The sequence below is a fragment of the Marmota flaviventris genome, chromosome 12 (assembly GCF_047511675.1).
Source record: "Marmota flaviventris isolate mMarFla1 chromosome 12, mMarFla1.hap1, whole genome shotgun sequence".
Lineage (NCBI taxonomy): Eukaryota > Metazoa > Chordata > Mammalia > Rodentia > Sciuridae > Marmota > Marmota flaviventris.
Window position 1 is genome coordinate 37,415,115 of NC_092509.1, and position 24,070 is coordinate 37,439,184.

General features: G+C 39.7%; 2 protein-coding genes across 3 annotated transcripts in view; one reads left to right on the forward strand and one right to left on the reverse strand.

Moving 5' to 3' along the window:
* Window positions 1-3,940: 3,940 nt before the first annotated feature.
* On the forward strand, window positions 3,941-10,440 carry C1ql3 (complement C1q like 3). Its single transcript, XM_027928662.2, has 2 exons — window positions 3,941-4,528; window positions 10,261-10,440. Exons 1-2 carry the CDS (start codon window positions 3,941-3,943, stop codon window positions 10,438-10,440), a joined length of 768 nt encoding a protein of 255 aa, XP_027784463.1.
* A 780-nt stretch (window positions 10,441-11,220) lies between these two features.
* Window positions 11,221-24,070, reverse strand: part of Pter (phosphotriesterase related) — a 67,624-nt gene continuing 54,774 nt past the window's right edge. The window contains exons 4-5 of one of the 2 annotated variants that reach the window (XM_027928582.2): window positions 19,986-20,126; window positions 11,221-13,832 (exon numbers count right to left, since the gene is read on the reverse strand). In XM_027928582.2, coding sequence (XP_027784383.2) covers window positions 13,622-13,832; window positions 19,986-20,126 — 352 coding nt within the window. In that variant the 3' untranslated portion in view covers window positions 11,221-13,621. Of the gene's footprint in view, window positions 13,833-14,238; window positions 16,499-19,985; window positions 20,127-24,070 lie in introns of those variants that run through there. The other variant, XM_071599864.1, reaches the window with a different exon arrangement.

Sequence of the window (24,070 nt, forward strand, 5' to 3'; positions counted from 1 at the left end):
TGGAAATCGTTCTCATGACTAAATATTTGTTTGCCTAGTAAAAGCCCAGGGAAAGGCTAGGCTGCCAGTGGGTGCTGAATAAAGATTAATGGATGGCCCTGCACGTCTGTGTGGGAGTCATGTGCTTAGGATCTGCTCCGCTCTTCGAAAGTGACAGAAAGGAGGTGGAGAAGATAAAACTTAGAGAGTTGCCACCAAGCCCCAGTCATGGGTTTCTGGATTGGGCTGTATCAACGGAAAGGTCCCAAAGGTCCTCATGCAGCAAGCACGAGTGGGAATGTAGGGCATGCCTGGGATGTGCTGGGAAAGTGAAATTCCAAGATTCATATCAAATAGGAAAGAAAACTTGGTTTTGTGATGAGGACTTATTGTTTAATTGACACATTTTCTATTATTATATACATATAGCAGATGAGTAATATGCCATATCAGATGGTTTATTCAAATTGTCAATCAAGCGCTGAAGCATGAGTAACTTTCCAGAGAAGCATCTGCGAAATCCATGCAACATAAAGTGGCAGTAACCAGTCAGACCTCCATCTACTACCAAATCATCCCTGAAAATCTTGGGGGAATCAAAAAAGGGGTTCCCCCCAAATGCATGGAATATATCTAGACAGGAAGGAGACAATAACTCAAATTGACTTCACTCAAAAGTCAAATGCCCATGTGCTACCCTTGATTGCCACTTGACCGAAAGTCTAGGGTTAGCTATAGGGCCTGGGAGAGGACACCTTCGTTATGAATAAGGAATAGTGAGAAACTTTCCAAATATCAGAAGAATTTGAGATGTGAAGGCATTCACTTGCAAAATAAATCTTTGCTTTGGCATCAGAGAAAATGGAAGGAGGAAAAACCTCAATTATTAGGACTATTACCATCAATCTCAGGTTGCCATGGGGTATTCTAGTATTGTGTAGAGAAGTGTCCCTGGCAGCCCATTGGATGGCAGTGATTCTACTCATAGTGCTCCCCCCCCCTCAGTTGTCTCCTCTGCATGAGCAAAATAAAGATTAACTTTTCAGAATCTGTTCCAACTCTCATATTTCGTGTCATCTTTGATGGGTTCCTCCATATAAACATTTTTGAAGTTTGGGATGAGAATTTATTTATATACCTCTACATTTTAAAAACTCCTTTTTAATCCCTCACCAAATTCTCCTTAGGCTAAGGGGATCTTAGGAATTTTGATAATCTGGGACATCAGAGAATAGTTTATTTTATCAACACATTACCCTCCATTGCTGGTACCATATCTCGCCAGTTTTTCCTCCTAAAAGTGACTTTGAGAAGCAAATCCAGAAGGTGTGTTAGGAAAGTACATATTGTGGCCAGGAGAGAACTCATTACATGTTTGCTGCTTAAAAACATAAAAATAAGACAGCTCATGCAAAAAAGAAATTTACAGAAAAAAATATATAAATTATACCCAAGTTATGGGTTATGGATGTACATTTATAAAACCACCATCCTAAAATAAAAATTCAAATTTTGAGAAGTGGGAAGGGCTATTTTTCTGGTACCAGGTTTGTCAGCATCCAGGTGGGATGGACAGATAATGTGGATACCTGGGCCATGCTGAGCAGCACAGCCCAACTCCTTTGAGTTGATTCTCCTACAAAGACCTTAAAGAGCTGCTGACGGTCCTCTTAACAGAATCAATGAATCTTTATTTCCTTGAGTCTCTCATTTGACCTTATTTTGTTTTGAATCAGAGAAGAATGTAAGAAAGGAGTAAACTGTTGGGGTGAGGTAGGGTGAGAGGTGAGGTGGGTGAAGGGGATTGAGGAAGCCCCAAGGAGATGTCTGCATTGTGGAGCCTACAGACAAGATCACAGGCTGCTTATGGTCACACGGGATGTTATTGTTTGCTTGCTGTGGCCTTATTTGTTCCCGCTTCTCATTTCAGATTCCTGCCTTGATGTAATAAGTGAACATCTTCCCAGCCATCATCCCATATTGACAAGCAAATGTCATCCATGTTTGATTGACATTCATTGCTCCTGAATGCAGAAGTGTGATTTAGGAATCAATTCTACTTATTTATTTAAAGCTGTTCTTGTTATATATTTGTTGGTGGGGTAACTCACCTAATATCTACTCTAAGGGCTTTCTATTAATATTTGAAATCCAGGCTATTTCCTCTCCTGCTCTCCCAATGTGAATGGGGGAATTTTGTCATAGTTTTCCTATTTGTCTCTCCCCCAAGGTGCATTTAGGAAATCTGCTATGGGACATGTAGAACTCTTCCATATCTTAGGAAAAGACCTGGCCTAGCACTTGTGTGGGCTCTGCTTGCTTTATCGTAAGACTTTTGAAGGTATTTTGACAAGTGATTATTTCTCACACATGTAGCACCTTTAAGCAAATGCGACTTCAGGTCCAATGACAATATCTTCTGAAAGGCTGCTAGAATTGTAAGCCTATAAGTCAAGTACATATGTATACTTTCCCCATTGTGCAGCACTTGTAAAAAGAACCAATACCCCCCCCCCCCCCCCCCGCTTCTTTATGCAGTGGACATGTCCATTTAAAATCATTGAGAAATGTCTTTTGGTTTTTTAGCCCATCTCACTGTTCACAGGGTTAACATCTAATTTCATTTAGAAGGCAGGGGAGAAAAATCATAAGGTTAAAAAATATCATATGTACCATCTGGAAAATTCTACAGGGCCTTCCTTATGTTAAAAGTGGTATTTTGAAAAACACCTGAAAGAGCTGACTGCGGGTGAGCCAGCAGAGAAATACTGTCAAGCAAGCCACCCTCCTTTCAACCTTCACCTCCACCCTCCAACTGAGGCTGCCAGCAGTGGGGACATAGAGGACTTAGGTGTGACCCTTGAATCCTGAAAGCTGTTGCACAGCTGTCTCCCTCCCCCAAGTATGTCCAGCGAGAGCACTGCCATCGCCTGGGTTCAGCAAGGGAGTATTCAGGATCTCACTGTTCATCCATGTGCAGAGAGGGGAAAAAAAAGACAGGCCGAAAAAAAAAATCCCACATTGTCAGAGTAATGCCAAACTCTCTCTGAGTGGGATGAGCAGAGCAGATGCTGCAATGAGATGCCAAAGCGGCTCCCCTTCCTCTGTGCCTTGGGTGCCTATAAATTGCTCCGGCGCGCGTTTGTCAGCCTCCTCTTCTCCTGGCAGGTGGTACCCAGGCAGAATTCAGCGTTCAGTCTCTCTCTCGCTCCGCTCTCGGCCGTGAGGCGCTCGCCGCTGCTCGCTAGCTCCTCCACTCCAGCCCCGAGGCTCGCGGAGCCGACAGTGCCAGCCGCCGCCGCCGCTCCGCGCACCCGGGGGGCGCCTGGTCAGAGCTCGTGCTGCCAGCGCAGGACTTTGAGGTGCGCTTCTATTAGAGTTGTGGTGGCTGCAGAGGAGGGGGGGGAAAGGCAGGGGACGAGCGAAGAGACCGAGCGAAAGAAGAGAAGGAGGAGGCAGAAAAAGGCAACTTCAGACGGAAAGTTGGTGCGAACTGGCGCAGTCTGCAAAAACGGAAAAGTCGATCGCAGGCAGCGGTGGCATAAAAGTGTGAGCGACCAGGACCAGCGCGAGAGGCAGCGGCTGGCTCTGCCCTCCGGGTGGCCGCGCCGGCGCCCGCGCCAGCCACAGGTGCGAAGGGGCTCGCAGGAGGCGAGAGGGCGCCCTGCGCACCCCTCCCCCAGCCCCCACCCTCTGCTCGGGACTTCAGCTCAAGTCACTTGGCGCCCGAGCTCCCTCCCCAGCCGCAACCTCAGCTGGGGGAGCAGGAGCCGGCGAGGAGCGGCCGGCGCCCGCCCGCCCAGGGGACTTGGGGTTCGAAGGGGATTGTTTTCGGCTCTAAGGAGGTCCCCGCCCAACCTTCAAAATTTTGTCCAAAAGCAGACAAGAGGATCGCCCCGCGCTGAGCCGGCTGGTGGGCAGCAGGAGGCGCCTGATCGCCGCCGGGGCGCTGGGGGTGGTGATGGTGCTGCTGCTGGTCATCCTCATCCCGGTGCTGGTGAGCTCGGCCGGCACGTCGGCGCACTACGAGATGCTGGGCACCTGCCGCATGGTCTGCGACCCCTATGGGGGCACCAAGGCGCCCAGCACCGCCGCCACGCCCGACCGTGGCCTCATGCAGTCCCTGCCCACCTTCATCCAGGGCCCCAAAGGCGAGGCCGGCAGACCGGGAAAAGCAGGCCCGCGTGGGCCCCCGGGAGAACCCGGGCCGCCGGGCCCTGTGGGGCCCCCGGGCGAGAAGGGCGAGCCGGGCCGCCAAGGCCTGCCGGGCCCGCCTGGGGCGCCCGGCCTGAACGCGGCCGGGGCCATCAGCGCCGCCACCTACAGCACGGTGCCCAAGATTGCCTTCTACGCTGGCCTCAAAAGGCAGCATGAAGGCTATGAGGTGCTCAAGTTCGACGACGTGGTCACCAACCTCGGAAACCACTACGATCCCACTACCGGCAAATTCACCTGCTCCATCCCAGGCATCTACTTCTTCACCTACCACGTCCTGATGCGCGGAGGGGACGGCACTAGCATGTGGGCTGATCTCTGCAAAAACAACCAGGTGAGTGCGGACTGGCAGTGGGGAGGGCGGGGAGCGGGGATGAAAGGTACAGGCAAGAGGGAGGAGACCCGGGAAATGGGGGTGGGAGCCAACCGAGGAAGGGCGCGGCAACCCTGATCCCGGGAGTTACTGCGAGGCGGACGTGGTGCTAAGCTAGAGAGGCGGGGGTCGGACACCGAGGAGGGCGCCCCGCAGCCTGGAGAGGGTGGTTCCAAAGTCTCTCCCCGGCGCTCCGTACGCGCGCTCTTGTGAGCACTACCCTCCTGGGGCGAGAAGCCGGTAGCTCCAGCGCTGGGCCGTCTACTCCCTCCGACGGCCCGTGCGCTGGGGGAGGTCCGGAGTAGGAAACAACCCCCTGGGCTTGGGATTTCAGCAGCTTAGGGTCGCTAGCTTTCCCGGGAATGGGTAGGATTGAGAGAGCCCAGAATGGGCGTGTCGAGGTGACAAACTCCGGGGAGACAGACAAGGGCTCCTAGGAGAAAGAGGGGACCCGGAGGAGGAGTGAGTCCAAGCGGGGCGCATCCAGGGCAGAGGCAGGACAGTAAGACCCGGAGTCATAGGGCCCTTGCAGCGTCCCAGACAGAAAAACTCACAAATAATAAATTTCACACTCTTGAGTCGAGTTCTTGGCTGAAGAAACCAGTTGTCAGCTGAAGAGGCAAGGAATGCTAAGAGAAGCAAAAGTTGAGACTCGGGATTTACACAGTGAAATCACGCACCCAAACACTGGACCCAAACTCTAATTGATCGGAGTAAGAACACACACAGGAAGGTGGCCTGAAAGGTCAGGCGACCGATTCCATCCCCGCTGTGTGGCAATGGGTCTCACCTCCAGGGAGACCCCAGCTACCTGTGAAGAGAGCCTTTCCAAACTCAGCCTTCTCGCTCACCCAGGGAAGCAACCTTGGCCTTTGACTAAAATAGCCTCAGTCACTAAGACCTGCTGTCCTGAGTTGTTAGCCGCTGACCTAAGGGCCAGGGGTTTGCAGTGTTAGGCTAGGGCCACTATACCGTTTGCCAGAGAAATTCGCGACCATTGCAACACTGAAGCCTGTTTGATCTCTTAGTCAGAGGAGGGTAAGAACGTTTCTACTACCTAAAAGTGTAATGTGACCTTTTGTACTCAAATCAGCAGCTGATGGGGCGAGGCCTTGCATCTTGCAGCCTGCGGTCGGGAATAAGTTCCTGGGCTTTGCCTGCTTATTGAGTGGCACTGGGAAAGGCCCGCGACCCCGCCATCGCCCTCAAGAGGCCTCATCTCACACAACAACTTTTGACTTAACAAGGGTTATGGGTTTCAGGTCACCGGCCCTCTGGAAATTCAGACCACCTTAGCTACAACCATTGAAATGGAAAAACGACGTGATTCAGTGTTAGAATTCTTTCAAAAGTGAAAGACAAATGTCCGAAGATGTGTAAGAGAAAAAAAAAATGCTGACCCTTTCTTTTTCTACAAATAGTTTAGGGTACCTTAGGGCACACAGAACAAAAAAGAGGAAAATGACCACCAGGAGGCACTGGCAGGGTTGTTTGTTATAGTTATTATACAGGAAAATAATGTTAGGATAAATAAAAATTATTCACGGAGCTGTGGGATAGTTATAGGTAAATGGCTGTAAAGGGCATGACTCACTGTTACCAAAATAGAGCTAGTGTGTCATTCTGACAAAATGGTTCTGAACAGCCCCTCCACAGGCAGCCATGAGGCACCCCTTTATTTACAAATTGGCTCTCTTCTGACCAAAAGGTTAGGTCTGGGAAATACTATCAGGCTGAAGAGATTTTTTTTTCCCCCTTAGAGGTATCAATTAAAATGGAGTAAGTTTCCAGTTTTGTCCAAAGTGTATAAAAATGGTCACATTTTAAAACATCTGGATGCTGCAACTGCATACACAAGTCAGAATAATATTTAAAAATTAGTTTAAATGTTTATGTTTAGACTATGGAGATTGTTTATTGCAGGGTTCTAAGCAAAACATTTTCTTCAGATACTCTGTGTGCGTTTTGTTTTTAAAATTATTTCATTGTTTGGGGTATAAGCTGCTCCTTTGTATCACTCTAGCTTACACATTCTATGAGGATCAGAAAAACAAGGAAGGCAAAATAGTTCAACTACAAGGTATAATGATTTCCGCTGACAATATTAAGCTGCTATTTCTGCAAAAGGTGTGCAACAGGTAATTCAGAAAAATAAATAATATAGTGGTAAACAATATATTTTTGAGTTTGGTGTGGACTACTTTAGAAAATGGTTCTATTTCAATATTACTGTTAAGGAATTTTCTCTCTAGAACTATTTTATCAAGTCTGGTCTGCACCACTTATGAATAAGAAATCTTGTAAAAATCTCTTTTTAATTTTAAATAAATACTTTATCTTTGATTTTCAATTATACTCTTGTCTGATCACTTTTTAGAATGGCAGTTTTCCCCCACTCCCCAAGCTGAACCAGTTTGTTTTCATAAAATAAAAAACTCAGAGATCCATGTCAGTGTAATGTTCTATGGACTGAGTGGATTGAGAAGTGCAAAAATTAAACAAAAAAATACAGTTCACTCTAGGAGGGAGCAATGCCTTTGGACCATAACTGTATCAGAGCCATTTTTTTTTAATTCTTTGTATTGAATGTAGGATCACAGATGGAAACATCAAAGGCCAGTAAATTAACCTGATGTGCCACTTAACCTTTTGTTTATGATTCCACAGAAGTACAATGAAAATGAAATTATGAGAACATCAGCAGCAATTAATTAAATTAGCAAATGTTACCATCGACATTGTCTCTAATGATAAGCCCTCAACAATAAGATAATGCTAAAACTATACAACCTATTACATCCTCAAAACAGACCACTAAAAGGACCACGGTTCTCATATTCCCCATGAAACCATCAACCTAAATTTAATCTTACCATTTGTTGAGAGCCCATGACAGTGCATATTAAAGGTAAAAGTTGGACTCAAATAGCTTACAGAGATACAGGGAAAAAATTTTAATGCTTTTATACTTGTAGCTGGAAACCTGAAAAAAAAATGTTATATGAATACAATTATTATAATGCTGCTCTAATAAGCCACTCTAATAAAAATGAAACTTGTTTAGGATTAGAATTATAAAGAATAATAGACCAATTTTTTACTCATAAGAATTTATTAGTTATGGCAATAAACATGAAATATATTGGAAAAAATGAATAGTTTGTGGTTTGATATTACTTTATTAGAGAGATTAATGACACATCAGACTAATTATTTTTGTAGGGGCAGTGAAAGATGGACTAAAGATAAAGCAGAATCTAAATAGTTTACCTAATAAGAAAAGATTTTAAAGCAAATACAGGTAGAAATGAGTATATTATAGAAAAGGACACATCATAGTCCCTGACAAAATGCTGAAATCAGTGTACATTTAGGAACCTGAAAATAGCCTTCAGGGTGAACGCATTACCTTCCTCAATAGTTTGATGGCTTAAAGGATGAATTGCTGAAGTCACTGTGCTAGATATTAGAGCTTGAAATTTCAAGTCCCATTATACCTGTAGAGTATGAACAGGTGAGTGGGCATACTCAAGCCCTGTGCACTGAAGTATGGAGATTACTTAATTGGGAAAGTCTTGTGGTGGAATTTAGGTTTAAATCTTAGAGAACTGCTTTCATTATACAGCAATCACACTGGCTTTATCCAACAAAGGAAGTAAAAACCGTTCAGGGAGACCATCCAGTCTCTGGAATCTCTCCAATGCATTTTCAGGGTTTTGAATTAAAAATGCTAATGTTTATGTGGCTTTGTGATTATACCCTATAGAATAAAAACTACATTTTAAAAAAGACTACTTTCTCTAAATTAAGTGATTTTTAATGTGTCCTGCTTGCCAAGTGCAATCTTTGTGTAGAAAACAATGATCCAAGACTCATAGAATATACACTAAATACACAAAGCACTGAATAAAATGTGTATCTGGTTATTAATAATAGTTGAGATTTATATTATATTTGATACTTAATATATTACTAACATAGTTAAATATTCTTTTGTATTTAAATTTTCTCATCCATTAAAAATCCACATGTTAAAAAAAAATCTACCCTCTGGTGTAGATTTTTTCCCCTGAGATTTAATGACTAGATGAAATTAATTAAATTAATCAAGCCTTCAACTTCTACAAACTTGACGATTAATTCCTAGGAAATATTATATGTGCAAATGTGTTATTTTTTAGTGGTCAAGACCGATCACTTCACTATTGAGTTAATGCCTCTGATCATAATTGCATGGTATATTGCTTTCATCATATTAGTGCCAGTTAGCACACTGTTAAGCAGTTCTAAATCCTTTAAGCCCTTTTCTCCTTTTGCTATATGATATCCAAAAAGAAATTTTTAAAATACTACTCATATTACTTCACAAGTTCAGCAGTGTCAAAGAGCCTTCTCCTTTTTTAACATTTCAGCATTAATGTGAGGATATATCACATGAAATTTTAATTTGAGAATCTATCATTTAAATTTTGAAAGAAATGCATGGCAATTCTTGACTTATGTCTCATTTCTCTCATTTTGCCAAGTGATAAAATCCAGCATATTGTACCCCAAGTCATGCATTATTACATAGTGCAGGTTTACAAAACCACTAAATCACTTGCTATGTTATTCAGGGAAATATCATTATAGTGGAATAGAAACAAGCCACAAAGTAGAAGATGTGTTACTGAAATAAATCAAATCCAAGTCTGCCTATTGAAAGAGTTTCCAAGGCAGAATCAAAATATGTCTAAATGAATATGAAGCCTAATTTGAGTTGAGGATGTGACAGAATGTCCATATTACATGATAAGATAGGCAATTTGACTGTTTGCAAATGTTTATCAGCTCACTAATGAGACCACAGGCTCAACATGAGCAGATTATAAGCAACTTATGTCCTCAAAGCAAAAGCACCTTAAAATATAAAAGGATATTAGATGAGCATTCAAAAATTCTAGAATTTGAGAGAGCTCAAATCATGGTGATTTAGTTCCTTCTATAACTTTTAGATATGTTGCAATTAAATTGTTGATTTAAATGCACATATGATTGACAAAAAAGCACAAATAGAAGAAAAGAACTCTGAAAACGTGGGTGGTATAGCTAAAGATGTTTAAATGAGTTGAGCTTTGGAAGCAGCCTGGTAAAAGGGGCTTTACTTGTGTTAGATTTTGAAAGTCCTAAAGCAAAGGGCTTTCTTGTTTTCTTTTTATATAGTAGCAGAATGGTACTTCTCTGGGTCTTTACCTACTATGGATCTCAATTTTCTCACAATTGTGATAAGCAAATGAAGTTAAACTTGAACTTCTGCACTCATACACAGTTGGTTAGAATATTGCTATTTGGTTTATATTAAAATGCAAAACAATACTATTCTTTCCATTTCAAAAGGTGATTTTGGGCATAGGGATTCAAGGAATTAGAAAAAGTAGTGATGTAGGAAGAAATTAGATTGGTATGTTTTGTTTACAATGATAGAAAAGATTGCTGGAATAGCCCTCAGTGAAGCACCGTTTTCTCCCTTCCTTTGCAATAACACGGTTGCAACTGTTTACAGAGATGGACTTGCAAAGTTCAGAGGCCAAGTAGATGTCCCCACACTCTCTGTGCTCCAGCAGCAAGTCTGCTTAGGATGCTGTGTGAATGGAAAAAGACGAAAACTTGAGAATTCTCTTTTACAAACTCTAATTTTTGTCTGTTTCATATAGGTGCGTGCGAGTGCCATTGCCCAAGATGCTGATCAGAATTACGACTATGCCAGTAACAGTGTGGTTCTGCATCTGGAGCCAGGAGATGAAGTCTATATCAAATTAGATGGTGGGAAAGCCCATGGAGGAAACAACAACAAATACAGCACGTTTTCTGGATTTATTATTTATGCTGACTGATAATGCAGAAACTAAGCTTATTATTCTGAGTTTGAACACTGGATTTGAATGGCTACCGTCAGTGAATCAAGGATCCCAGGGGATGCCAATTGCAGGGCACCTCGGTTGTGTAAATGTGGGGAAATCAAATGCTACCTGACTCACATCTGTATCACTCAGAAACATTATGTAAAAAAGTATTTAAAGCAAGATAAGCAGATGTGTGATCCACTACCGCCAAAGCAAATACTCCTATCGTTAGTGTCCATGTGAATGAAGTCCTATTATAGATCACAAATTTTTATAGAAAAATCTAAGACAATGAATTATTTCTTCAATATATATGATACTTTGGTGTACTGTGATCTTGCTGCTCTTATCCATATGTCAGCTTTGGTTCTTGTGAGTTTTCCTGCTTATTATGATACTGGAGTCCATTCATAGTGTGTGGAAGAATCATTTTACCCTGCAGGAGAAGGTCTAATTGAAGTAATGCTGCTTGTCCCCAAAGAAATTGTTTGCCTTGTACTCTTGTTAACTTTAGAGCTAGACCTGGGAAAGATTCAACTTCAAGCCTTAACCTGGAATTTTCTGGATTTGTGGGAATTCCCAAGCCTATTACCATTTTCACATTTTCCTTTTCTTATGAATTTTCTTTTTTTTCCTTTTCTGGTGATAGTCTTTAAAAATAGATATTGAAATTGTACCATAGGATTACCCTCTAAGTGTGAAAATGTGTAATTATGTATGGTATTTAGAAAATCCCCTGTGTGTCCATTTTGTCAATAGAATACACTTAGATTTACTTGGAAAGTCAGAGAAATTTATTCTTTGGTATTACATCAGACTGAGGCTTTTGCCTTTTTTGGAACAAAAGATTATACATAACCCAATGCACAAAGGTTTAATTTGAACTTCTGCATGCGTCACCAAGGGGACACTAGGTAAGACCTTCAAACAGTTACTACAAATCTGTGGCCTGAGGTTATTTCAAAATTAACAATTTCACATCTAACCAATATGATGATAAAGTGTATATATTTTATATAAATACCTGCCACACACATTTATATACATATACATATATGTTAGATGAAATATTATATATATATGGCTTCAGTCCATGAGGCACAGTGACTGTACAGCCTCAAAATTTTAATTTAAAAAAGGTGTATATATACACACAGAAACATGCATAAATTATTTGACTTATTTTGGACTGAAATATATTTTAGATGATGAAAATATATGGAGTTATCAAAATAATTAAAACAACTTCTCTTTAAGAGTTATACAGAAAATGAAATCTTAACTAGGTTAAAATGCCCTATCTTCACATGTATGTAAGTTAAGCCTATGGTTGCTTTTTTACCATATGCCAATCAATACTTTAACTGCATTATCTGGCAGACTATTAATATCAGGACTGCAGAAATAAAGTGGCTTTCCTTCACAGTGTTTATGAATAATATGCATTTGAGTTATCAGTTGTTTTCTTTTTTCTTAGTTGAATTGAAGCTGATGGTCAAGCAGATTTTTAGAGTAGTGCAAACCCTTTCTCTATAGTTAAAACACACCACCACCCAAAGCCATCTCTTTAATCTAAGGAAAAGATTAAAATGCATGTTGATTTGTATTAACTATCACACAACTTCCACCATTACAATGAGAAATCACTTCCTGTTTCATTGCCTTTGAAGACTTTGACAAGTAGGTTTCAAAAACAGAGATTTAAAAATCTGCTTGTTTTACTGATGAAGGACATTTGCATTTTTTCATTTAAAGGATTTGGTTTGTTATCCTGGCTCATTCCTTTTTGGTACTTTCTGTTCCAATACACGAAGAGCTTGATCATCTTTGATAAGCTGAAATATCTTTAATTTAACAAACTTCGACTTTCCAAGAGTTATTCATGGTGTTCCCTTCTGAAGGTGATGCTTGCTTTGTTTAAATGCCTTGGTCTGAGTAACCATCATGATTTATATGATTAAAAACACTTAGCCCTTTCATCGAGAATAATGACAAATTCTATTTGGCTTTTCTGATATGTAAGATAGCTCACAAATGAATTAATAGTTTTTTATTTCTATTTAACAATATATATTTATCAAAGAGAAATTGGCAGTAAAAGTTTGGAGACATGTTCTAGGTACCAAATGGCATAGTGAAGATTCAATCAAAAGATTAATTTATGAACAACAGTGCATATCAATTAAAAGTTTTAACCAACAGTTTTAAAAAAGGGTTTATTTATACAAAATATCAGGGCTGGATACCTTTTAAAGAGGTAGGCTTTAGAATCAGACTGTCATTTCCAACAGACTTGACCTTTTCTTCAGATAAATAAGCATTGTTTTCTCTGTTGAGGCCCGAGGACAAACAAAAAATGTAAAGGAAATAAAGGGACCTTTTTTTGCATTATATCTTATAAATTAATTAAATTGTGGCCTTTGTTATTATAAATGTAATGATTCATTAAACTATATTATGTAATATATTTTGACTTTAATGATTGAATTTTATAATTCACTGTTATGTGTTTTTATACAAACCTTGCAAAACAACAAAATTTATAGAAAAAATGGATACAAGAAAGCAAAAGGCATAAAAACTTATTTATTATGGGTATATGTAGGTAGATAGATGGTATATAATTAACCTTCCAAAATATTTTTATTGTTGTGATTTGGTTATTATATTACAGTGGTCTTTGATAAATTTAATTTCCCTTACTGCAAAAGCTATTTTAAATCGCCATATTATTCATTAAGCATTAATTAAAGAACAGCAGGATAATTAGTAGCATCATCAATATTACAAGAAACATTAGATTGCTCCAGAAGGGGGTAATTTAACTAGAAACACTTTAAATTTTCTCAAGTAGTGCAGTTGATAGATTAGGAAAAAAACCCAAAAACCCCACTTAAGGTATACAGGCTTTAAATCATTGTTTGAGAATACATAATCCTGTATTTATTTTGTTAAATCAAAACAACAGGGCTCAATTAGGTTCAGTAACTCCCCAGAGGTGCAAATCTAATAGTTGGCCAGTTTCAGAGAAAGCAAACTTCTCTTTCTCATAAGAAAGAAGTGATCTGTCATTAGTTCTATGTAGCTCAGGCTAATATCTCACAGTAGGTTTGAAATCACTGAATGTCACCTGCAAGGGTTATACTCAAGGTGTAAACTCACACATAACATCCTATTTGAAAGTTAGCCATTGCTTAGGGTTTTCTATCAATATCTTATCAACTGCACGCTGAGTTATACCTCTAAGTAACATTTTAGGAACGATGTTGGTGAGTATATGAGAATAGCCGTGACCTCCATACTTCATCAGTCGATGCTTCGTGTGTATGTCATGTGCCATCAGAATTCGATCTTCATAGCCCTCCTCCACCAGGAGACGCACCCTGTGGAAAATGTTAACCCATGATGTGCCATTTGTCTCACAGTTTGGATTTTCAGGGTGTTTTAAACTTTCTGCTCAGAAACCTATTGTGCTTATGGTGAAGAGACTGTGGCATGTGTATTGGGAGACCCTTAATAAACATTGTGTGGCAATGATGGAGGTACTGCTGCATCCTAGAAGGAAAAAAAATCTTTATTCTACGCACACAGAAATTTCTAGCCTGTGATATTTATGGCAATGCCTGGCAATGCTGCATTAAATATAGCTTCTAATAGGATGTGCCAGTTCCAATGAATGACCGCGTTAGCATTTCACTAAATAACTTCATTCCGGATTTGTATTCAGCTCTGATCTCTCAAATGCGCCACCCCCCCCCACCCCCCCCACCCCCCGCTTTTAGGCCCATTTTGAGATTTCATTCTCACTCTCTCTTTTGATCTAGCAAATAAAATCAGTGGGTATTTGGGATTAAAATACAGAAACAAAAGGAATCTTCGTGATAAAGCCCTGGGAGAGTAAAAATCAGTTGGTTTGCAAATGAAGGGCAGCTGTACAGTCATTGAAGAAGGGTCGGCAAAAGCACTTCTGTTTTTTGAGATTTTGTTCCTTTGAAGTCTATGGGAACTATGACTCAGTAGAGGTCTCTGAGCATTGGGTTAAATTGACCAAAAAAATTTACTCCACCCTTCTTCCTTGTCAATAAGATTGCTAAAATAATAAGTGGTTCCTTTAAATTTATAGTCAGTTGACGAAGAAACAGCTTCCTGACTTTTGTCTAAAAATGTAAGCCTCTTTGCTTAGTTAAGTGCTGTAATCTGTAGTGTGAGTCACCTCCCGACAGCCACCATCTGTATGTGTCTGGACTCTGGGCAGGGTCTGTCTTGATTCCCATGGTAAGGCAGAAACGAAACTTGCAAACAATGGTTCTTCTATGAGATTCTTGTTCAGTCTGTTTGGATACTGAGCATCCCAAATGGATGCAGCTGGGGGGACAGCACTTTCCTCCAGGTTCTGAGCATTCAAAAGATATCCTTTTGCTTTTGGTAGAGACCATTTCTTTGCATTCCCTGTATGAGACCTATTTAATAACTACCATGGTAAACAAAATGTAAGGCACTCACACAAAACACTCAGGCTCAAAGTCCTTCCTTCTGAGAATGTGCATTTTAAAATACATTATAATTGAAGATTAGATCTTGTATTTGCAGGTCAAAGGAATGCAAGTACCAGAGCAGAAAAGCCAACCTTGGTGCTTTGTCTAGGAATCAGCATTTATGCCATGGGTATCCCATGCGTGCCCCATAAATGCACCGAATGCTGTTTGTGCCATCAGGTTATTTGGTGCCTTGAAATGTGCCCTGATCTGCAATTCCTTTTGGAACTAATTCTATTTAAGGGAATTATCTAAAAGGGGCATATGATCATTAATGGAAAAAAGGGAAAGATTTGACAGAATGCATACAAGATGCTGAAAATTAGTGTGATGTACTTTCATCCACACCTGCAAAGGAATATTGTAGAAGACACTTTCTCCCCAATGTTTTATGAATATTTTGAAAAATTTTAAAATTTCTTTTCTTTATCTGAGAGTTATGAGAACTCACTACCACAAGGGCATACATATGGATAAACAAATTCCTACAAGATGCCTTTTGTCATATTTTGAAACACAAGGTTATCAAATTGGGAATCAGTAAAGAAAAGAATATAGTAGGTAAAATGTTCTTATTTAAAACAGGGAACTAATAAAGCTCATTAAGTCAATGATCTGGAGATCAGTTATCTCATGAGCCAGATCATGTTCTGGCTCTAGAAACACAATACTATTCTGACTACTAGGGAAACCTGCCCGATCATGCCTTAACGAAGAGATGATATTTCATGTGCCACCGTGTAAAGAACAGGAGTTACAGAGATGCCGCCAGAAGGGAGGAACCGCTACAGATGAGAAGACAAAAAATCACAGTAATTATAGCAATACAAATGAGTTAGTGTTTTGCAAACAAATATTAGAGAGAGACTACAAAGTGTGAAAAGGCAGAGATATAATAAGATTTGAGAAATGGAGCAGAAGATTGAAAACAGGTGTTAGACACAGAATTTGTGGTGCTGAAAACCAGAGGTAGGCAGAAGCATGCTTATATGTTTTTGCACTTCAGAGATGTCAGACTACTATGGCTAAGCAGGACTGCAGATGAATGATAGAAACCAAGATGTGGGGAACAATGGGGTACTGGAGTATGCACAACCCACAAGGTCATTCAGCTATTAACATGAGCTGTTCTGGAGTACACACAACTCACAAGGTCATTCTGTTATTAACATGAGTGACCCCAAGGCATGGCTATAATTTAAAGAAGATTAAGCATACATACAAACACATACCTATAAATATATGCATATATGGAATAGCACACGTGTATCCCATTTATATATATACATACATATTCACATATTGATGTATGTTCATGCATTCAGAATAATTAAATTTAGCTCAATAAAAGATAACCACAATTAAATTCTTGTTCTTGAACTACTAGTCAGAAGGTGCTAAAAAGGAATTCTGTGGAAGCCACTGGTCATCTTTCCCTCATATCTCCTTTATATATGCCCTTTTTCAGATCTCCTGTCTCTTCATCCAGAAGGTCTGGGAACCTCGTGGAAAGGCTAGGGGTGGAAGACACACATTACTTAGGTAAAGGAAGCAGATCCAGAGTGCAAACTTCCCATTTCCAAGATGAATTGCAAAACATGTTGAAGGCATTCATCATGAAATCATGTTTTTAAGATCATAAAAGATAAGAAAGACCTACCAATCCATTTTAAATTATGATTATCTTTGGGCAAAAAATATTCTCTCCTGAGTAAAAACCAAACTGATAGTTCCCTAGGGAAACCTGTTTGTCTATATTGGTATTCCTGAGCAAGAAAATTAAAATCATAAAATAAAAAGGAACAATAAATCTGTTTGTCATAGAACTGGTTAGAAAAAAGAAGAAGAAAAAAGAAAACATTTGGCTTTTGGTTTTTGGGGATTGGCTTATTTTGCTTAGCATAATCCTCCAGTTCCATCCATTTATGATATGCAGATGCTAATTCACAATGGGGGGAGGGCTAGGAAAGAATAGAGTTACTTTAGGTAGAGGGGAATGAAGGGAGGGGAGGGGGTATGAGGATGGGAAGAATAGTAGAATGAATTAGACATTATTTCCCTACGTACATATATAATTATACAACTGATGTGATTCTACATCATGTACAGCCAGAAGAATGAGAAATTATACTCCATTATATATGATGCAGCAAATTGCATTCTACTGTCATGTATAACAAATTAAAACAGATTTTAAAAAGAAAAGAAACAGGAGCACTGTGCAGTGTTGCACACCTGTAATCCTAACAACTCAGGAGAGGGATGCAGGAGAATCTCAAGTTCAAGGCCAGCCTCAGCAACTTAGTGAGACCTTTTATCAAAATAAAAAATGGACTGGAAATGTAGCTCAGTGAAGTACCCCCAGTTTCAATCTCCATTCCCCAAAACAAAACAAAACAAATCAAAAAAATCCTAGCTGCTAGCTTCATCAGTCAAGTCCATTCAAGTGGTTTGCTCATTAGAGTGGTTGCCACCTTACATAGCTAGTATGACATTTATCAACTATATAATATTATATAGTTGATAAATGTTATACTATAAATGTTATACAGACATTTAGTATCTGTCCAATGATATTAAACTTTAAGCACATTTTAATAGCACTGAGGCAAGGAGGAATGTCAATACATAGGGGAAGCAGAAGGCATGAGAATGTCATGGTCAATGTCCCAGGGTAGCAATCCTAAGGATGTTCCAACTGTGACCACTAGCTCAGGATGGTTCCTTCAACTCCAGAGTCTGCCATGTTTAACTATTGATTCTCAAACCTCATAGTTTCTGGACATCACCTCTCAATTCCAGTTTTGCTTACTCCTATTTCAACCAATGTGTTACACTCAAAACCATATTCTGGTCCTTGTCATCATGTAGAGCTATTCCTCTGATGCCTCAACTTTCGGCTGCCCACTCTGATCACGAGACCTCTGTCTACTGTTACTAGTTACCCCGTGGCACTGTACATATTCACCCACTTCATTGAAGCCTCCAGTTTGTTGCCCTGATGGGCTATTCCTATATATTTTCCTATTTCTTTCTACACTTCTTCCCTCCAGCCTGATTCCATGACCCTCGTGTCAACCCCTCCTTTGTTCCTCTGGCTATCACCCACATCTTTTCAGATAGAATCCCAACCCTAGATCAGACTGTTCTGATGTTCTCATTCTACCCACAAAGTTTCTCTGATCCTATTCCAAAAACTCAAAATTATTCTTTGGGAACACAATCCCCAAATCATGTGAATTGGTGGCAATGCACTCCGCTGAGTCTCTCATGTCCCCCTCACTCACCAACAGCATGCCTTGCCTTTATTCCCCTCTCCAAGATCCTTCCCTGCATCCACTCCTTCTTTTTCAGGAGATGACCAGGTCTACCTCACCAGGGCACTACAAAACCTGTGGCTATGTGGACTCCATTTCCTGTTCCTCTCACTAAGACATTTCTCTGCATTCACACCATTGCTTGCTTGAGCTTGTTCATTGCAATGGAGAAAATCATCCTTTCAACCAATTTTCTATTTACTCTCCAGAGTCCATCTATTCGTCTTGTAAGGAGCCCTGATCTATATTTCTTATCTCTCCAGATTTTTTAAAGTGACCATCTATTGAATACCTCCAAATTCTGCACTCAGAAATTTTGTGTACTTTATTTCATATAAGTTCCATAATTCTCCTGTGCAATGCCATTGCTTCCCGGGATCCATTCTTTCTGTCTTGTCTCTCTCTTTCTCTCTGTCTCTGCTCCTGCTATAAGCCACATAAGCTGTTCACCTCTGAACGGACATTTCCTGAGATCCTGTGTTACCTTCTAACTTCAGCCCCACCTCCCTGCTTCCTTCTTTCTCACCTCCTCATTCCTCAAGGCCATACTTACAGACCATGAAAGGAAAGACTCCTCATTGTCAGATTCAACGGATACTTTCAGTCTTGATCTGATTTGATCTGCCACATATGACAGGTGTTTAACCCTTCACCTTTAAGCACACTTCTCCATGGACTTTCATAACATTTTCCTCTGATGTTATCAATTTGAAAATCTTTTCACCTGTTCTTGGATGGCTGTTCCTAAAACTCTATTCCTCAAATGTCTGTGCCCCCAGGTCCTGATCCTCATCTTTGCTGTGAGTGATCTCATTTATTCTCTTGGATAGAACTTTCACTTACCAGTGAGGTCTAAATTTATGTCCCAGCCCAAATCAGAGACATAAATTTATGTTTCTGCCCTGAGACTTACATCCTTACCTCAGGGCCCCACGAGATAACAATAATACTTCTAAAGTCTTCATTATCAGACCCAAATCTGCTTCTCTTTCCAGGTTCCCGAGCTTGGTTTGTTCAATCTTCATAAGACCATGCAACCAAGACCAAACTGGGTAGTTATCCTTGACTTGCTAAAATTTTGTACGTGATGGCAAAGCATCCTATTATTGTTTGCTTTATTACAAATTAGGAAATTTGGGGAGATTGTATTTTATATGATGTTTGGTGCTTGGACATTATGTTTTTAGCATTTAAGTTGCAGTAGCACCTTTAAAGAATCCTTTAAATGAAGCATTTCAAATATTAATTGTAGGAAGTCTTGACTTTATTGTGGTCAACCTGGAATAGAAACAGCTTAGTTCATTAGGGGAAAGAGGAGGAAAATGTCTTTTGTTCTCTTACTGTTGTAGCAGGGATTGAGTATTTTTATATATATATATATATATATATATATATATATATATATATATATTTTTTTTTTTTTTTTTTTTTTTTTTTGTCAGTTGCCCATCTGAAGTGAACTTCTAAGGCTCTGCTAAGCCTTATCCTACTTAGGATGACTCATTTTCTCCTTGAAATAATATATAGAAATTTCCTCCCTGAAACAGCTCAGATATATTTTTCTCTGTAAGTCTGTGGTTCAGCCTGCTTACTGTTTTCTAAATCTTTGCTAATACTCACCCAGATATGAAAATCCAAAAGGACCGGTAAAAGAGAACACTATGAGAGATTTTATCATATTTACCTTCTAATTCTTTTGTTATCATCGGGCATATCAATATCTGGGTTGAATTGATAATTAAGAAATTCAGTACCAAAGAGATCATATTCCAAGTAGCAGCCAAGTTGAGCAAACTCCATTAGCTCCTTCTTATCAAGTATAGACCTAGAGACAATAAGACAGACATCTAGTTATTATTAAGAGCATATTCTCCACATACACAGATTAGAAGTTTTAAACATGCTATGTACTTGAATATAGTTGTCAACCAAAAGAAATTTTGAGTTGCTTTTTATGATGTGACCATAAAATAGTAAGTTCAGGGCTGGGGTGGTGGCTCAGTGGCAAAGCACTTGCCTAGCACAGGTGAGGCCCTGGGTTCAATCCTCAGCACCACATAAAAATAAATAAATAAAGGTTAAATGCTTTAAAAAAATTAGTTCAGTTTGTTTTTAAGAAACAAAAGACTTTCCCACCCAAAAGGGAGTTTTCACTTCTAAAATGTGTGGGAACTATATGGCTTATTTGAACTACTCTGGTATTTCTGAAAAATAATTTTGTAACCATCTTTTGGAACTGTCCTTATGATATGTTTCCCATTCTTCTGAAAATCCTTGATGGATCAAATTTTCATTCTCTAAGGATTTCCATGAACAGTGGAAAATGTCAAGGAAAATTTGGCACTTGGTCTGTGAATTAGGTGAGTAGTACTAATCTGGGTGAAACAGAAGTGTTACTCTAATGTAGCAGGGAGATTTCCTTAGGAAGATTGTAAAGGGGCTCTAGAATTAATTCCAAAGTCTATGTGACTATCACTTCGAATTTTTATAAGGGACAATACTTATATAAATATATATGTTTGGTTCTGTTTATTTTAAAAATAAGATTATTTATGGTAAATTTTGTGGATATTGTCTCATTTTAATGGGTACATTAAATATCTCTATTTTTTAGGATACAAATATGTACATCAGTGGGAAGACACAGAAATGTAAGATAAGTACAGGTTACAGATGGGGAATAGGATATGGAGCAAGAGTCGATTACCTCAATAAATTTAGATTATAAAAACTAAAAACATATGCACTAAAGTCACTCTGAAGTATCATTGTAGGCATTAAGCCACAGAAAAATAAGAATGACCATCCTGCCAGAGAACAATATGAAAAACATGTGAGGGAAAAGCACTATTTAGACATTAAGTGAAGAGAATCAAGGACCTAGAAAAGGAAGTGATTGTTTGGGATCTAAACTTGGCCTGGAGAAGAGTGGGCAGTGCCAGTCATTGCTTTATTTGGCTTTTATCCACGCTGACATTTCAACCCTTTGGCAACTCCAGATGCAAGAATTAATGCACTATTAAATGTCTATAAAATCTGCTTCTAAGAGGTCAGAAGTATTTTTGAAGCTTTTGTTCCAAACCATGGGAAGACCAATTAAGCTTCCATGTGTCATGGGTACGAGGGTCTTCTACATTCCTGGGAGTCGAGTATGGACTTTCACTTTGAGCCAGTATATTATTATGGTTGGCTTCATTTTCTTCTATTCACCAATTTTTCATAATTCATAGTTCACAGTACTGTTTTAGGAAGGGAGGCTAAGCAATCTTTCCTTCATATTCTAAAATATGCATTAGCACCATGTTATCTTCTATCAATACTACTCTTTTCCCGTCTTCTTACCATGGAGACCATCTTTTGCTTCCAAAATTACTAGGCTAAAAGAATATCTGTTTTTCTATAGTAAACATATTATGTTTTCCCCCAAAGAACCATCCTTAAAAAACAAAATATGCACAATTAAAATAACACAAGGAAGAAGAGATAAGTTTAGTATTCTCCCTTATGAGTCAATTTGATTTGATTTGTTAATTACCCAAATATGAGCAAGGTACTGGGTGAGGAAGTAAGGAGGCAGATGGAGGTACCAATAGGTTGGATCAGACTCTTATTTCTGTTTCTAATGCCTTTTTCCCTAACATTCTACAACTAAGTTTTCTAGTTTTCGGCGGACACAACATCTTTGTTTTTTGTATGTGGTGCTGAGGATCGAACCCCGGCCGCACGCATGCCAGGGAAGCGCTCTATCGCTTGAGCCACATCCCCAGCCCCAACTAAGTTTTCTAAAGTAAGGTATATACTTACTGAAAAATAAAAATGTAAAAATTATAGAAAATCTTCAGTCTTAGTTCCAATTGAAAATAAAAAGTAAAGTTGCCTATCATCATCATAATAGCTAACAATTTAAGAACTTTCTATGTGTCTGGTATTTTGCTAAGTGTTATACATTTATTATACCAATACTCTCCATAATTCTCTTGGGTCTCCATTTCACTGATGAAGAAACTAGAACAGGAGAAATTAGATTCATTCTAAGGCTGGCACCTCTACTCTTCACCATCATACTATATGTATTTCCTATTCCTGATTTTACTCAATAGAATTACAGTGCATAAAGCATATTACTCTGAGATTTTTTTTTACTTTAAGACACCCTAAATGGCATTTGAAAAAGTAGGAATTTACCATCGAGGGATAATATGGAGTAAGGAAGTAAAAACCACAGAAAGGCAAGAAAGGGTTAGCTTGTAGACAACTTTAATTACCAAGTCAGAATGTAACTATGTATAATGAGCAAGATTTATAGTTATTTTGGACAAATTGAATGTCATTATCAAAGGACATGGAATAATTTCAGTCATGATGGTTGCTTGCTTTCTTCCTATAAAACTCACATTGGTCTCGGCTCCTTGCATATATTTAGAGATACAGGACCACTTTCTATCACCAGATCAGACGTACTGTTTACATTTGATTTCCACTTAGATGTATAATAGTTTGAGCATAACATGTCCCAAACTGAACCCTCCATCCACCACCCAAATTGGCTGCTCCAATACCTTTCTCTGTCTCAATTGGTGGCAACTCTTCTATGGTTTGGATAAGGAGCCCCAAAGGGGCTTGGTCTCCATCCTATAGCACAAAGACTTGGTCTCCATCCTATGGCACCACTGGGAGGTGTTAGAACTTTTAAGAGGTAGGGCCTAGTGGGAAGTCTTCCAGTCTTTGGGGGTGTCTTCTTGAAGGTGATATTGGAAACCCAGCTCTCTCCTCTCCTCTCTTTCATATCCCAGCCATGAGATGAACAGCTTGGCTCTGTCTTGTGCTCCTGCCATGATGTGCTTGCTGCTTCCTCCACCAGAGGACCAAAAGCAATGTGTCCACTAGATCATGAACTAGGTCTCCTAAACTGTCAATCAAAATCAACTTTTCTATTTACAACATAATTTATATCAGCAATTTGCTACATAAATGAATGGAAAGCTGACCAACACTCTCACACACATCCTGCACAGGCAATAGGAATGGGGTTCCCCTTGGTGGAATGGGCTGGCTGTGAAATAAAAGCTAAGAAAAATAGAACACCAAGAAAACCACAGGACACCGGAAATATTTTCAGAAAGCAGGGGTGGGACAGGTTAGCCAATCATACAGATAGAGCCTGTATACTAAAAAGCAAAATGAAGGCCATGCTTGCTTTATTTATGTCAGAGAACATCAAAGGCCTTCCATAGAATGTTCTTCACCAAAAAAGGTTGAAGGTGGGCTGTCCAGTTCCCAAGGGGTTACACCCATCTTTGGAGCCACTGTGAGGGATCTTCCTAGTAGATCAGAGATAAAGGTCATGTGCCTTGGGCAATCTTTCTCATGGGAGAGATACAGATAGTTTCCAAGGTTAAACCTAAAATCTCCCTGGCTGCCATACCAAGAGAAGACCCTCAAGTAATTCACGCATGGCTTCCAGCAAACACAAACTTCATTCTACCTGCTTAGGCCAAAAAACTTGTGGTCATTCCTGATCACTTTCCTACTTCCAAATTCCACATTTAATCTATCAGGATATCTTCTTAGCTCAACTTTTAAAATACAATGTTCAAAATTGCCTCTCTTGCTACACTCTTGGCATGCTGGATCCTTGCAATAGAGTCCCAACTGCTTTCTTAGCTTCTACCTTTGCTCTATTATTGCCTATTCTTTTTTTTTTTTTTTTTTTTTGTGGGGGGAGGCAGGCAGTGGAGGGACCAGGGATTGAACCCAGGGGCACTTAAC